This window comes from the organism of the source record quoted next, unplaced genomic scaffold (genome assembly GCF_019419815.1).
Source record: "Pyrus x bretschneideri cultivar Hongxiangsu unplaced genomic scaffold, Pyrus_bretschneideri_v1 Contig43, whole genome shotgun sequence".
NCBI classification, from domain to species: domain Eukaryota; kingdom Viridiplantae; phylum Streptophyta; class Magnoliopsida; order Rosales; family Rosaceae; genus Pyrus; species Pyrus x bretschneideri.
Genome location: NW_025999757.1, coordinates 4,421,295 through 4,436,826, shown reverse-complemented (window position 1 = coordinate 4,436,826; position 15,532 = coordinate 4,421,295). Strand labels below are relative to the sequence as shown.

At 33.4% G+C, this 15,532-nt stretch overlaps 1 protein-coding gene and 1 long non-coding RNA gene across 2 annotated transcripts; both read right to left on the bottom strand.

Moving 5' to 3' along the window:
* Positions 1-300: 300 nt before the first annotated feature.
* LOC125469471 (eukaryotic translation initiation factor 4 gamma-like) lies at positions 301-966 on the bottom strand. The gene has a single exon (XM_048566823.1). It carries the CDS (start codon positions 964-966, stop codon positions 301-303), a length of 666 nt encoding a protein of 221 aa, XP_048422780.1.
* Positions 967-5,000: 4,034 nt separating this feature from the next.
* On the bottom strand, positions 5,001-10,826 carry LOC125469516. The gene is made up of 3 exons (XR_007251803.1): positions 10,422-10,826; positions 10,282-10,346; positions 5,001-5,353 (listed from the first exon to the last, which is right to left on the bottom strand). It is a non-coding gene; the product is annotated as an uncharacterized LOC125469516 (long non-coding RNA).
* Positions 10,827-15,532: the final 4,706 nt, after the last annotated feature.

The window sequence follows — 15,532 nt, the reverse complement described above, 5'->3', positions numbered from 1 at the left end:
ATAAACATTAATAAAAATAAATAACAAAAACAATAGTGCCAAACTGTACATCTAACATTTCACATAAAATCCAAAAAGCCGTCCGTTGTAACAAACATTAAATCCGACATTACAAACATAACATAAAAAAACAAAAAGATAGAACAATTATAGTGTCGTATTTAACCGACAAGAAAAAAAACCAATTAAACCGAATCTGCGCCTGAACGTCGTCTAGATCCTTCTCCTTGAGATCCTTCTCCTTGAGATCCTCCTCCTTGAGATCCTCCATCTGATCCAAAAATCCTCGACAAGTCCACATCAAATCCAACACCCAAAAATCCTCGACAAGTCCACATCAAATCCAACACCTGCAAGCATTCCAGAAAACCTCCCAGCTGGAACTTCAGGAAAAAATCCACTAAGAGCAGCCATCTCAGGTCGATACACTGGCACTTGATAAGGTGGCTGCTGCATGTATGGCATGGGCGGCTGCTGCATGTATGGCATGGGCTGCGCAGGCATCGGATACACAGGATATGGAGGTTGCTGATTATGGCCAGCATACGGATATGCAGGGGGAGGCTGACTTTGGCCCGACTGTTGAGGAGGTTGACTCTGGCCTGATTGTTGGGTTCCCGGGCTATACGGTGGTTGTGGCTGAAATCTTTGAAAAAACCATGCAAACAACTGATTTTTCTTGTTCTCTAGGTCCGAAATCCGTTTATTATTATTTTCGTCCCTCATTTTCAACTCATTATTTTGAGTCATCAGCAACGCCATTGAACTCTTAGATGATCTCCTGGAGGAAATTGATGTAGAAGATGAAGAAGATGCATAAGACACCATATCAGGAGTCACACCATGACCGTATCCTCTGACTCTATTATGCCTCTCAGGACCCATAGTATCAACATAAACTTGGGTCCAAAGATCTTCACTATCCTCCTGGCCCGACTCAATCAATGTTTGCAGATTGCTCTCCATTGTTGACTTGCATTACAATTTTTAAAAACAAAAATTCAATCGTAAAACATAAAAATAAGCTATAGATAATAAATACTAATAAAATCAAATACTAACACGAAAAAATCTATTACCCCTGTACGCTCCGATGTTTCATCAATCCATGTTTTATCTTTTCGTGTATGACATTCACGAAAAAAGGTTACAGGATCTGCTTCTTTCCCATGCTTCTTCCGCTTTATCAAAAATAAAATTTCATACAAACAACTTAAGCAAACCTCATAGTAAAAATAAATATAATTATTTAAAATTAATCATTTCTTCAAAATGTACAATCCATACATATTCTTCCCGCACTCTTGCAAAGGATTTTGTACCAGTGGTATGGTTCATTGATTTCAATCCCCAATTAATCTTATTTTTTTCAGCAACCTCCTGAAAAAAAAACGAAAGAAAAAAAAAAGATTATATTAGGCAACTTTAAAGTTATAACGAAATAAATCGTGTACGGTTTACCTTTGTTTTGTCTCTATTCCAATATGCCAACAAATTATCCCACTGGGCAGGAATCACATCAAGAGGAGGCTCGCTGCGCACCATTTCTGCTCTTTTTGTATAATACTTTTTTTTTTAACTTATTTCTAAACTCTTTATGCGCATGCTCCGCAATCTTAAGCGTCATATGACGGATCAATGGTATTTTTACTATATCTGCATCTTCAAAAAAAATATTTCCCTACATACATAAAAACAAAAAACAAAAAAAATCACGCTAGTCAATTATTATTACAATCATTGACTTATTCTTCTATTTTCAACTAAAAATAAAAACACCTATACCTTTATTCTATTCCAGAAAGCTTCCTTATCTTCTTCCGTAACCTTACGCCAATCTTTCTCCAATGGTAGATTTCTATAGTCCCTAACCTCCGCTGCTACATGTTTTGAAAAAGCACTAGCATTATCACTAATGCATTTTCCGGACGAATCAAACGAACAAAGTTGTTTCGTCCATTTAGGAATTGAGGGTCCACGCCTCCGTTGAGATGTACCTTGTTAATACAAACACACAATTAAAAACCAGGAAATAAATGTATATTTTTAGTTTAGCAATAATAATAGTTCAAACACACACACAAAAAAATAAAAATAAAAACTGGGATTAATAACAATTCAAAAAAGAACCAGCACCACCCTCGTCCTCTTCCAAGTGACGTTCTTCAGAACGTTGATCTTCACGAGAACTATCCATAGCAAAATTTAATGGAAGGAGAAGGAATATGGCTGAAATGGGGGAAAGAGACGAGAGACAGAAGTGGAAGGAATATGGCTGAAGTGGGGGATAGAGATGAGAGACATAAGTGGGGAAGTGGGGGGGGATAGAGATGAGAGACAGAAGTGGGGAAGTGGGGGATAGAGACGAGAGACGGAAGTGGGGGATAGAGACAAGATAGGAAATCAAGAAGATTAAATGTGGATAATTGCATAGCGTCGAAATATGAACACTTTGCGTCGGTTAAAACCGACACAAGGTCTGACTTTGACAGAAAGCCTACACAGACCTGACATACTTTGGGCTTGACATACTTTGGGCAGAAAGCTACAGACCTGACATACTTTGGGCTTGACATACTTTGGGCAGAAAGCCTGACATACTTTTCAGACCATTGCGTCGGTTAAAACCGACGTTATATGGCATAGTGTCGAAATAAGGACCCATTGCGTCGAAATAAGGACCCATTGTGTCGCTTAAAACCGACACTATGTCTTATAGCTTTTGACTGAAAGCCTGACAGTACCGTCTGACTCAACATCATTATAGGCTGACATACTATGTCAGTACCGTCAAAATTAGGCCACATTGCGTCGGTTAAAACCGACGTTAGACTGACAGATTTTTATAACATCGAAATAAGAACAAGTTTGTGTCGAAATAAGATAAAATTTGCGTCGAAATAAGAACAAATTTGTGTAGTGTCTCTGACAGAAAATCCATTGTAGCAGATACTCTCGAAAGTGTTTAATTTTGCATCGGTTAAAGCCACTATAAGCATAATTTGATATGATAATGACTGACAAAGTCTTCCAACCCATTCCCCCGTGCAAAAAAACCGGGAAAATTCCCGCCCAACATAAAAAAAAAAAAAGTTTTAACTTACAAAAAAAAGAGAACAAGGATAAAAATAGAAACAAAAAAAATAAAAAAATTTAATCCAAAATTAAAAAGTAATCAGTTATGTTATCTCATATAATATTTTAATAAATAAATTTATTAAGTTGAATCAATTTTTTTTGCACTGTAATTGTTATTTTAATTTGTTTTTATTTTGATAATTTTTTGTTGTTATTTACTAGAATGGATTAGATGAACATAATTTGAGTTGTTTTGAGAAAATGGAATGAATAATATTTATAAGCATTTATGTTAAATTAACAATATTAAATATAACATAAACTTATAATATTTAGTAATATAAGTATATATTATGGATTAGATGAGCATTTCTCAAAAGTTTAACTTTGATAACATTTGGTTGTTATTTACTATAATGGATTAGATGACTTTGATAACATTTAATTTGTTGTTATTTTGATAACTTTGATAACATTTGGTTGTTATTTACTATAATGGATTAGATGAGCATTTCTCAAAAGTTTAAACCTTGCCAATGTAACTCAAAGCTTGCATTTTATTCTTTTTACAAAATCATCAATTTTCATTGATCATCACACTTTCATTAAGTATAACGTAAGATTTTGTGGTATCCACTAGTATAAATATTTTAATTTGAAGATCGAATTCATTCATTGTATTCATATAGGTTCAAGGAGTGTAGCTATAAAAAATCATCAAAATCAGGCTTACAATAACCGTTAAATCTTCATTTTTAGTTGATAACCGTCGATCATGCATGGCCCGTTACTTCATCCCAGAATGTTTGTTTTTTGCGATTTTTTTAGTATACGATCTCGAATTATATACAAACATGTTTGACGGTTGGATCGTTGAAATTAGTTTCGTAGAATGCGTATCCCATCAAAACGATAGATTCACTAAGACTTAAGAGTTTATTCACACTTTCATTAAGTATAACGTAAGATTTTGTGGTATCCACTAGTATAAATATTTTAATTTGAAGATCGAATTCATTCATTGTATTCATATAGGTTCAAGGAGTGTAGCTGTAAAAAATCATCAAAATCGGACTTAAAATAACCGTTAAATCGTCATTTTTCGTTGATAACCGTCGAAATTTTTTGTCCCGTTACTTCATCCCAGAATGTTTGTTTTTTGCGATTTTTTTCGTATACGATCTCGAATTATATACAAACATGTTTGACGGTTGGATTGTTGAAATTAGTTTCGTAGAATGCGTATCCCATCAGAACGATAGATTCACTAAGACTTAAGAGTTTATTCACACTTTCATTAAGTATAACGTAAGATTTTGTGGTATCCACTAGTATAAATATTTTAATTTGAAGATCGAATTCATTCATTGTATTCATATAGGTTCAAGGATTGTAGCTGCAAAAAATTATCAAAATCGGACTTAAAATAACCGTTAAGTCGTCATTTTTCGTTGATAACCGTCGAAATTTTTTGTCCCGTTACTTCATCCCAGAATGTTTGTTTTTTGCGATTTTTTTCGTATACGATCTCGAATTATATACAAACATGTTTGACGGTTGGATCGTTGAAATTAGTTTCGTAGAATTCGTATAATAATTATTATAGTTTTTAGGGGTGTAAAACTGTTAAATTAAGATATAATTATATATAATTATTATAGTTTTTAAATTCATATATATAATTATATAAAACTGTTAAATTAATATATAATTATTATAGTTTTTAAATTAATATATATAATTATATATAATAATAATTATAATTATTATAGTCTTTAGGGGTGTAAAACTGTTAAATTAATATATAATTATTATAGTTTTTAAAACTGTTAAAACTGTTAAATTATATATAATTATTACATATGATTCACAACATTGCGTCGAAATATGATAATAATGCGTCGCATAAAACCGACGTAAGGTTAACATTGCGTCGGTTTAGGCTAAGGTTGCGTCGATTAAAACCGACGTAAGGTTAACAATGCGTCGGAATAGGCTAAGGTTGCGTCGGTTAAAACCGACGCTAAGTCTGACACACATGACATATGCCGTCGGTTAAAAGTGACAGGAAACAAGAAAAAAAAAAAACAAAAATATAATTTTATGATAGGATATCATAGCATACAAAATGAAACAAAGTCTAATTAATACAAAAAATAATTAATATATTTATTCCCTGTCATCATCTGTTAACTCATCATCGGTATTTGCATGATTAACGAACCCGGTAGGCAACGCTAATGATTCAAGAAAGGGAGTCTCTTCCACGCCAACCCTTGTATGGAAATTTTCATTATCAAGAATTCGATCATCCAAGTTCGGCATGGCATAATCATCAATAGCATCACTATCCTCTAACACGTCAAATAAATCTCTTGGCTGAGTTCGAACAACTATGTGCCAATCTTTTTCAATCGTGTCCTCCACGTAAAATGCTTGTAATGCTTGTGATGCTAGTATGAAAGGATCCTCTTTAAATCCCAATTGATTGAAATTCACCATAGTAAATCCATATTGATCAGTCTTCATTCCTCGTGGACTTTCACTATTAACCCATTCGCACTTAAATAACATCACAGCTCGACCCCTATCTCCTGCTTCAGTAGGACCACAATATTTGACCTCGAACATATCTACAACTCTGCCATAACAATTCACTTGCCCAATTGCTCCAGGAACATTTGCAGGTACAAAGACACCACAATTTTGATTCTTATGCTTATCATCCACAGATTTTATACGAAATCTAAATCCATGAACAATGTGACTTTTGTATCTACTCACAACCCTACTAGGATAATTAGCTAGCCAATGCAAGTCTTGAGATATCAATGTGTCATTAGCATCATATCTTGAATTCATCTGTAATAAGTATGAAGATAAAAATTGATAGAATAACTATAAACATGTTATAATTAAAATGCAAAACAATAAATAAATAATATGATTGTTATATCAACTCACATGTTGCTTGAACCATTCTGGAAATTCTTTCTTGCTTAGCTCCTTAATTTGTCGCATAGTTAACCTTTCTCGACGATGTTTAGTTTTCAAGAATTCTTCATGTTGCCTACACAATTATGTCCAATTTAGATAATTATTTTTTCAAAGTTAAGAAAACCAATAAAACATTAAGACGTATGATTAAACGTTCTTACCTTCTAAATGGGCTAACCTCATCACAATTATTTAGAATGTATCTATGGCACTGATCAAGAACATTTAGATCAAGCTCCACATTTTCTCCTGAACCCATATAACATCCTTTCGAGTCAAAAATTGATAACCCACCAGATACTCCACGTCCAATACCATCTTCATTTCGGCCTCTACGGGTACGATGAGACTCAACGTCTCTAAGATACATGGAACAAAATGACAAGCACTCATCCACCAAATATGCTTCAGCAATAGAACCTTCAGGACGACCTTTATTACGAACATAGCGCTTAAGTATTTGCAAATACCTACAATTATAAAACGAAATACAAATTATTATAATTATTAATTAAAGTTATGACTACAATTGTAAAAAAATTATAAAAATTTATTCATTACCGTTCAATTGGATACATCCATCTATATTGAACAGGCCCTGCAAGAGCTGCTTCATCTGCCAAGTGAACTGGGAGGTGCACCATTATATCAAAAAATGCAGGAGGGAATATTTTCTCAAGTTGACATAATGTCAAGGCAATTCTTGAATTCAGTTGCTTAAATCCTTCTTCAGACTCCTTCTTACTACATAACTGTCTGAAAATTGCACTCAACTCTAATAAAACCATAGTAACAGCTTTAGGCAAAACCGGGCGTATTGCAAGCGGGAGTAACTGCTGCATTAAAACATGGCAATCATGACTTTTCAACCCATGTATTTTTCGTTCATTCATGTGCACACATCGCGACAGATTTGATGAATATCTATATGGGACCCGAATAGTAGACAATACTTTATAAAACGCAGTTTTTTCTTCTCTTTTCAATGTGAACAATGCTGGAGGTCGAAATGTTCTATTTCCTTCTCTACGTGGGTGTTGACTATGTCTTATGTTCAAGAATTCAAGATCTGCACGTGCCGCCAATCCATCTTTAGACTTTTCTATATCTAGCAATGTTCCCACCACACTGTCACATATATTCTTCTCGATATGCATAACATCAAGATTGTGTCTAATCAACAGATGCCTCCAATAAGGTAGTTCATAAAAAATCGATTTCTTCTTCCACTGACTGTTACTACTTGTACTGCTCGAAGCTCTTCTTCTGCGTTGCCCAACTAAAGCATCCTTGTTTGGTTTTCCAAAAGTAAATCTCAATGTAGAAAGTTCTTCGAGACATTGTAAACCAGTCCACTGCCTTGGTGCACTACGATGCTCTCGACGACCATTAAAAGTGATGGTTTGCCTTCGAAACCTATGATTATCTTCAAGAAAACGTCGATGCCCCATATAACAAATCTTGCGACTCGCTGGCAAGTAAATAGATTCTTTATCATGCATGCAATGTGGACAAGCTTTATAGCCATGTGTACTCCATCCTGACAACATTCCATAAGCCGGAAAATCACTTATAGTCCATAACACGGCAGCCTTCATTGTAAAACTATGGTTGGAATACGCATCATAAGTGGGAATGCCCACCTCCCACAACTCATTCAGCTCGTCATGGACGCATGTATACATCAATCTCTTTACCAGGACTGTGCGGTCCTGGTATTAACAAAGACAATAACAAATTTGGTTGCTTCATGCACATCCAAGGTGGCAAATTATAAACAGAAAGCACCACAGGCCATGTGCTATGATCATTCCTCATTTTCCCAAAAGGATTAAATCCATCACTGGCTAACCCTAATCGGACATTTCGAATTTCTGACGCAAAATCCGGATATAAATTATCCAAATGCTTCCATGCGGGAGAATCTGAAGGATGTCTCATAAACTCATCCTTAGGACATTCAGTTGCATGCCATCTCATATGTTCAGCCATATGCTTCAACATAAAAAATCGTTGCAATCGTGGTTTTAAAGGAAAATACCACATAACCTTAGCTGCGACCTTTTTCCTCGAGCTATCCTCTGCATTGGTAATTTTATATCTTGATTTACCACAAACTGAGCACACGGTCAAATCTGAAGTATCTTTCCAATAAATCATGCAATCATTGGGACATGCATCAATTTTCACATACGACAGCCCCAAGTCATTTATAAGTTTTTTTGCCTTATAACAGGATTCAGGCAAACAATCCCCTTCAGGCAACATTTTTTTAATTAACTCCAGTAAAGTGCTGAAGATCTCGTCAGGCATTCCCGCTAAACACTTGATCTGATACAATCTTACAACTGCTTCCAATTTCTTAAACTCCTTACAACCTGGCCACAAATCTTGATCTGTTTCTTCAAGCAACTTAAAAAAAGTCTGCACCTCTTCTGGACGCCCTTCCCCAATAGGGGGCTCAGTAGATGGCCCAACACCTTCTTCTGTTAATGGTTGGACAAATACATCATTAAGAAAATCATGCATGCCAATCACCTCATCTCCTATTTCTTCTTCTCCAATTCCCACATTTTGCTCTCCAATGTTTTGCTCGCCATGATGTTGCCAACAAGCGTTTTTATAATCTTTATCCATATCATACAATATGAGATGTTCAACAATGGTGTTCCTAACAAAAGTATATCGATTACAACATCTTTTGCAAGGACATCTAAACTTATCAGGACCAACACCATTTGCAACTGCTTGATCCAAAAACAAATTAATTCCAGTTGTATACGCTTCAAAATTTCGGGGTATTGTCAACCAACTCTTGTCCATATTTTACCACTTTACGAAGGTAAAATATTACGTTGACACTAAGATGCCTACAATCTTTCAATCCCTATCATGTAGGCATAACTATCAAAATTTTCAATTTCTATCTTTCACCCCTCGAACTCTATCACGATTGCAATCTTTTAATTTTCAACACCTATTATAGTAAAAACAAATTAAAATAACAACAAAAAGTTATCAAAATTATGCTCATCTAATCCATTCTAATAAATAACAACCAAAAGTTATCAAACTTATCAAAATAACAACAAATTCAAATAACAATTAAAGTGCAAAAAAAATTAATTAATATATTCTTATATTCCTAATTATTATAAGTTTAGGTTATATTCTTATATGAAAGGTTATATTCTTATATGAAAGGATATTCTTATATAATAAGTTTAGGTTATATTCTTATGAAAGGTTATATTCTTATATTCTTATATTCCTAAATATTATAAGTTTAGGTTATATTCTTATATGAAAGGTTATATTCTTATATGAAACGATATTCTTATATTATAAGTTTAGGTTATATTCTTATGAAAGGTTATATTCTTATATTCTTATATTCCTAAATATTATAAGTTTAGGTTATATTCTTATTAGAGTGCAAAAAAAAAAATTAACATAATATATTCTTATATTACTCAATATTATAAGTTTATGTTATATTTAATATTGTTAATTTAACATAAATGCTTATAAATATTATTCATTCCATTTTCTCATAACAATTCAAATTATGTTCATCTAATCCATTCTAGTAAATAACAACAAAAAATTATCAAAATAACAACAAATTAAAATAACAATTAGAGTGCAAAAAAAAAATTAACATAATATATTCTTATATTACTCAATATTATAAGTTTATGTTATATTTAATATTGTTAATTTAACATAAATGCTTATAAATATTATTCATTCCATTTTCTCATAACAATTCAAATTATGTTCATCTAATCCATTCTAGTAAATAACAACAAAAAATTATCAAAATAACAACAAATTAAAATAACAATTAGAGTGCAAAAAAAAAAATTAACATAATATATTCTTATATTACTCAATATTATAAGTTTATGTTATATTTAATATTGTTAATTTAACATAAATGCTTATAAATATTATTCATTCCATTTTCTCATAACAATTCAAATTATGTTCATCTAATCCATTCTAGTAAATAACAACAAAAAATTATCAAAATAACAACAAATTAAAATAACAATTAGAGTGACAAAATTAATTAATTCGACTAAATTTTTATTAATTTAACAAAAATAGTAGAATTTTATCTAAGTGCTTAAATTATAATTTTTGAATAAATAAACTTGTGTATTATACAATTTAAAAATTCAAGAAGTGAGTGATACAAACCTGATTTGTTGAAGAATTTCGACGTCAACAATTCTTTATGTACTCAACCAACTCAAATAAATTTCCTACAAAAATAAATTGTAACTAAAAATTAAACATAAGAGGAGAAAATAAAAATATTATAAGCAAGAAAAACTTACTGTTGTGAAGAGGAACAAATGAAGTTTGAAAACCAAAGGAGAAAGCTGAAAGCGAGAGAACACGGGAGACTTTGTAAAAATTGGAAGAACGAATAAGAAAAGTGCAAGAGAAGAAAAAGAAAACACGGGGGAGAGGATATAAAGACCATCAATGTGTCGCTTACAACCGACACTGGTTTTCAAAATATATGGCGCTCAAAACCGACGCAGGATTTAAAATATTAAAAACAAGAATTAGTGTCGCCTAGAAGCGACACCCATAGTTTATGTCGCTTAAAAGCGACACTATTTTATTTAAAGCGACGCCAGTACTTAAAAATATTAAAATATATGTCGGTTATAAGCGACACTAAATTTTTACGTCGGTTTAAAAGCGACATAGAAATTTTATGACGCTTATAAGCGACAGTAAATACGACGTCATCTTCAGTGAGTGTCACAAATCTCTTTTTCGCCACTATATAATATTAAACCGACGCAACAACTGACACTATTAGGTCCTTTTGTAGTAGTGTTCATCTCAAAATTATCACTTTAAATTCTTTTAGTACTCTAGAGCAATTGTAGACATGAACTAGCAAGAAGAATATCAACAACATAAAATGCTAGGAAGATGAATTTGGACCCGGAGAACTTCATATATATGCAATCATCCAACTTATTCTCTACAAAACCTTTTGAGGAGACAATTTGATCAAATTTCAAATACCATTGCCTTGATGCATGTTTCAAGCCATATAGTGATTTATTGAGCTTGCATACCATATTTTCTTTCCCCCTTTTAACAAATCTAGTGGGTTGCTTCATATAGATATCCTCTTGTAGGTCTCCATTAAGAAAAACTGTCTTTACATCCATTTGATGTAACTCTATATCAAAATAGGCAGCTAAAGACATGACAACTCACATGGAATCTTTAGAGGAAATTGGAGAGAAAGTATCATTGTAATCGATTCCCTCTCTTTGAGTGAACCCTTTAGCAACCAAACTTGCTTTAAATCTCTCAATTCTACCATTAGCATCCCTTTTTGTTTTATACACCCACTTGCAACCTATTGGCCTAATTTCAAATTTTGATTCCACCAATGTACAAACTTGATTCTTGAACATTGAATCTAACTCATCCTTCATAGCATTGTGCCATAGAACTGATTGAGGACTTTCAACCGCCTGAGTGTATGTAAGAAGGTCATCAATGTCACCTATATCAAACTCACTTTCTTGTACACAGTCACTGACTGCAGTAGATTTTCGAGCTCTTATAGATTTTCTTGGTTCAATTGGAGGTGGAACATCAACTGGTATTTGTGGTTCTGAAAAGGCAATTGATGTTGTAGGCCGTGTTAATTGGTCAACCTCTATAATGTTATCAATATGAGCTCCTAATTCTTCACTTAAATCTTCAATTGCAGGGGACAATTGTTGAGGAAATAATGGAACCTGAGTGTAATCCATTGTTACAGGGTTTTCACGAATCTGATGCATCTCTTCAAACACAAAATGTTCCCTTGACAAATCTGAAACATCTTGATCTTCTAGAAAGGCTGCATTATGTGTTTCTTGGATTCGAGTATGGTTTGAGGAATATAGAACCTGAAAACCTTTGACTTCTCAAAGTAGCCAACAAAGTAACATGATTGTGTTCTGGGATCTAACTTTTTTTTTCATTAGGATTGTAAAATCTAGTCTCTGCCTTACCTCCCCAAACACGAAAATAGGCAAAACTAGGAACTCTCTCATGCCACAACTCAAAAGGTGTTGTTGAAATTGCCTTACTAGGAACTCGGTTCAATATATAATTTGCTGTTTTCACAGCGTCTCCCTATAAGAAACTTGGTAATCTAGATCTTGTCATCATACTCCTAACCATGCCAATGAGAGTCCTATTTCTTCTCTCTCACACAACATTCTATTGAGGTGTTCCAAGTGTGGGGTATTGTGCCACGATGCCATTCTTCTCAAGATAAAGAGCAAATGGACCCTTTTGCTGCCCTAAATTCAATGTACCTGCCAAAGTATTCTCATCCCTTAACTGATCTAACAATTTTAATAACCTTCCCTATCTATTTTTCAACTGCAGTTCTATAAATAATAAAACAATTAAGTGCATCTGACTTCTCACCAATGAGAAAAGTATATTCAAGCCTAGAAAAGTCATCAATGAAATTGACAAAATACTTATTCCCATAAATTGTTTTAACTGGAAAAGGTCCACAAATATTAGTATGTGTGATTTCTAATAACCCTTGACTTCTCTTAGATCCATTTTTCTAAAATTAGTCATTTTGCCCTTTAAACAATCAACACACTCATTTACAGTAGTGAAATCTAATATTGGAATTAATTCAGCCTTTGAAAGTTTAATTACTCTTTCTTTAGAGATATGCCATAGCCTTTTGTGCTAGAGAATGTAAGAAGTGTCATTTTCTAACATCCTTTTGGAACCAACGTTCAGTACTAGGTGATTATTTGCCTCCACTAAACATTCTAGACTCCACAAGTTATCAGATAGAAAAGCAGTTCCCAAAACCGAATCAAGATAATTCTTTTTAAAGATTTTTAAACATTAATTATCAGCAAGAAAGGAAAAGCCATCTTTTACAATTTTGGAAGCAGAAATTAAGTTTCTTCTCATCTTTGGTACATAGAGCACATCCTTTAATTGTAAAACAAAACCAGAAGTTAATCTTAAGTTCACAACCCCTATTGAATGTATTGCAACTTTAGTCCCTTGCCCCACATAGACATTATAAAAAGTATTTCCAATTTCCCTTTGTTTTTTAAAACCTTTTAAAGAGTTGGTTATATGCACTGAGCATCCAATATCAAACACCAAGAATCAACAGGTACCTCACACAAATTTGACTCAACACAAACACGTACATGTTCCTTTTCTTTGCTTTTTATCCAATCCTTAAAGATTTCACAATTTACTTTTAAATGGCCCTTAGTTTTGCACCAAAAACATTTAAGTTTAGACACATCTTTTGGTTTTTTTAACTTCGTAGAGTTTCTAGGGGAGTCATTTACTTTAGCAGGTGTATTGAATCTATTAGAATTCTTACCAGAACTTGAAGAGCCTCCACTGTTGAATTGCTTCTTCTTCTTTCTAGTTTGCATGAAATTGACATCCTCAATTTCCTTGCCTTTCTCCTGCTTTTGACAAGTTTCTTCTTGTACACATTGTGCAATCAACTCATCAATGTCCCAATTTTTGTCTTGAGTGTTGTAGGAAACTTTTAACTGACTATACTTGTTGGGAAGTGCTTGAGAGTCACGAATACCAACTGCTTTTCACCAATGTTTACATCCATGCAATTGATTTTTTCCGTGGCATCGATCATCTTCATAATGTGGTCCCTTATAGAACCAGTACCCTCAATCTTGTATACAGTCAAGAGAGACACGTATTGACTCACTTCAGCTTTCTCAGATTCTTTAAATTTCTTTTCAATTGCATTCAAGTAATCAACAGCCAAATCATGCTTCTTGATTCCTCCTTGGACTGTATCAGTCATACCACTTTCCAGGATAGAAAGTGCCACTTTATTGGCTCGTCCTTCTCTCAAAATCTGATCTTTCAGCTCTGGTGCTTTGATCAGTGATGGCAGGTTTGGGATTGTCAATTACTATATCAAACTCATTGAGAGTTAATAGCAAACTGATGTCCCTTCTCCACTTCTTGTAATTACTCCCACCAATGAGGATTGGAATGTTAGCCAAATTTAGGATCTTCATTGATATTGCATGAAATCACAATATGAACTTTTAGGCTCCTGACCTTAACAACAAAAGCTGATAAGTATATATAGAATAAGGTATTTCTTTGAAATACTTGGAACTGAAAATTATGTAGCCTTGGACAATCATTCGATTCAATAAAAAGGAATTTGTCGTATTAAAAATAAACTCAGTTCATTAGTTTTAATCTGCATTAAATCAAGAATTTCTGAAGAAGATTCGAGCCCTGAATAGCTTTCCTCCACAGATGATTAGATAGTAAACGCAAAAACACGATTTCAAATCATAACAAGAACACTATCAGTCTATGTTATTCAAATCATGCTATGAAAATAATTTATGCAATACAAGCAGAATCTTAAAAACTGGATTTTCAATTTTTTAATTTGAGTTTCAAAAGACATTCCCTGAAGCATGAGTATCAACATCCAGCAGCAAGCATTTATCACAGATAATATAAAACTAAAGTACAGGTTTGAACAATCATGAAGCACCCATTATCAAAATCGAAATCCAAAAAGGGAAAAGGAAGAACGAAGAATTAGAATCCCAATCCTAGAAAACCCCAAATTAGATAGGATTCGAGTTCTAGCGGTTCAAAAAATTATATTTTTATTAAAACGCACCGTTTTACTATAAACCCAGTTTCTCTTTTTCAGTTCAGAACCGGTTTTGAAACCTTAGTGCAATTTTTTTTTTTTTTTATTTGGATTCTTTTGATTTTAGTCAATTGAATTCAAGAACATAAACCTATGGCTCTGATACCACATGTTAAATATAACTACACAAATAAGATTCAGTTATCAAGATTACAATCGAGTAAAACACAAAACATCAGTCCATATAAGTTTGAACCATACTAACCTGAAGAACTTCCATTGGCTGCAGACATGGTTGTTTACGATTAACCAGAATGCGCAGCAGCTCTTCTTCTCTTCTCTGTCAGATGCTTGTTGCTCAAACTAAGAATGGGCTTAGTACTAAAAAAGCGTAACCCTGTGAGAGGAGAGGCCACTGCATATATACAAATACATATAATCCTTCTCATTATAGCATAAGGACTCCCTATTAGAATCCTTATAGAAAACAACTTATGTCTTCTAACCAATGTTTCTAGCCTCAGGGTGCGCCTAGGTGCCCTATGAGGTTGGGCTTGAGGGTTGCCGCCTTTATTTGAGGGAGTGGGCGGAAGGCGTCGCGGGAGCCGCCTAGGCGCACCTCAAGGGATTTTTTTTTTATTATTATTATTTTTTTAACTCCCAAACCCAAATTTTGTGTAGGGTTTTAACTGCCTCATACATTTTCCTTGCACTATCAACTCTCTGCCTTTTTTTTTTTTTTTTTTTTTATGATCTTTATTTTTTTATATA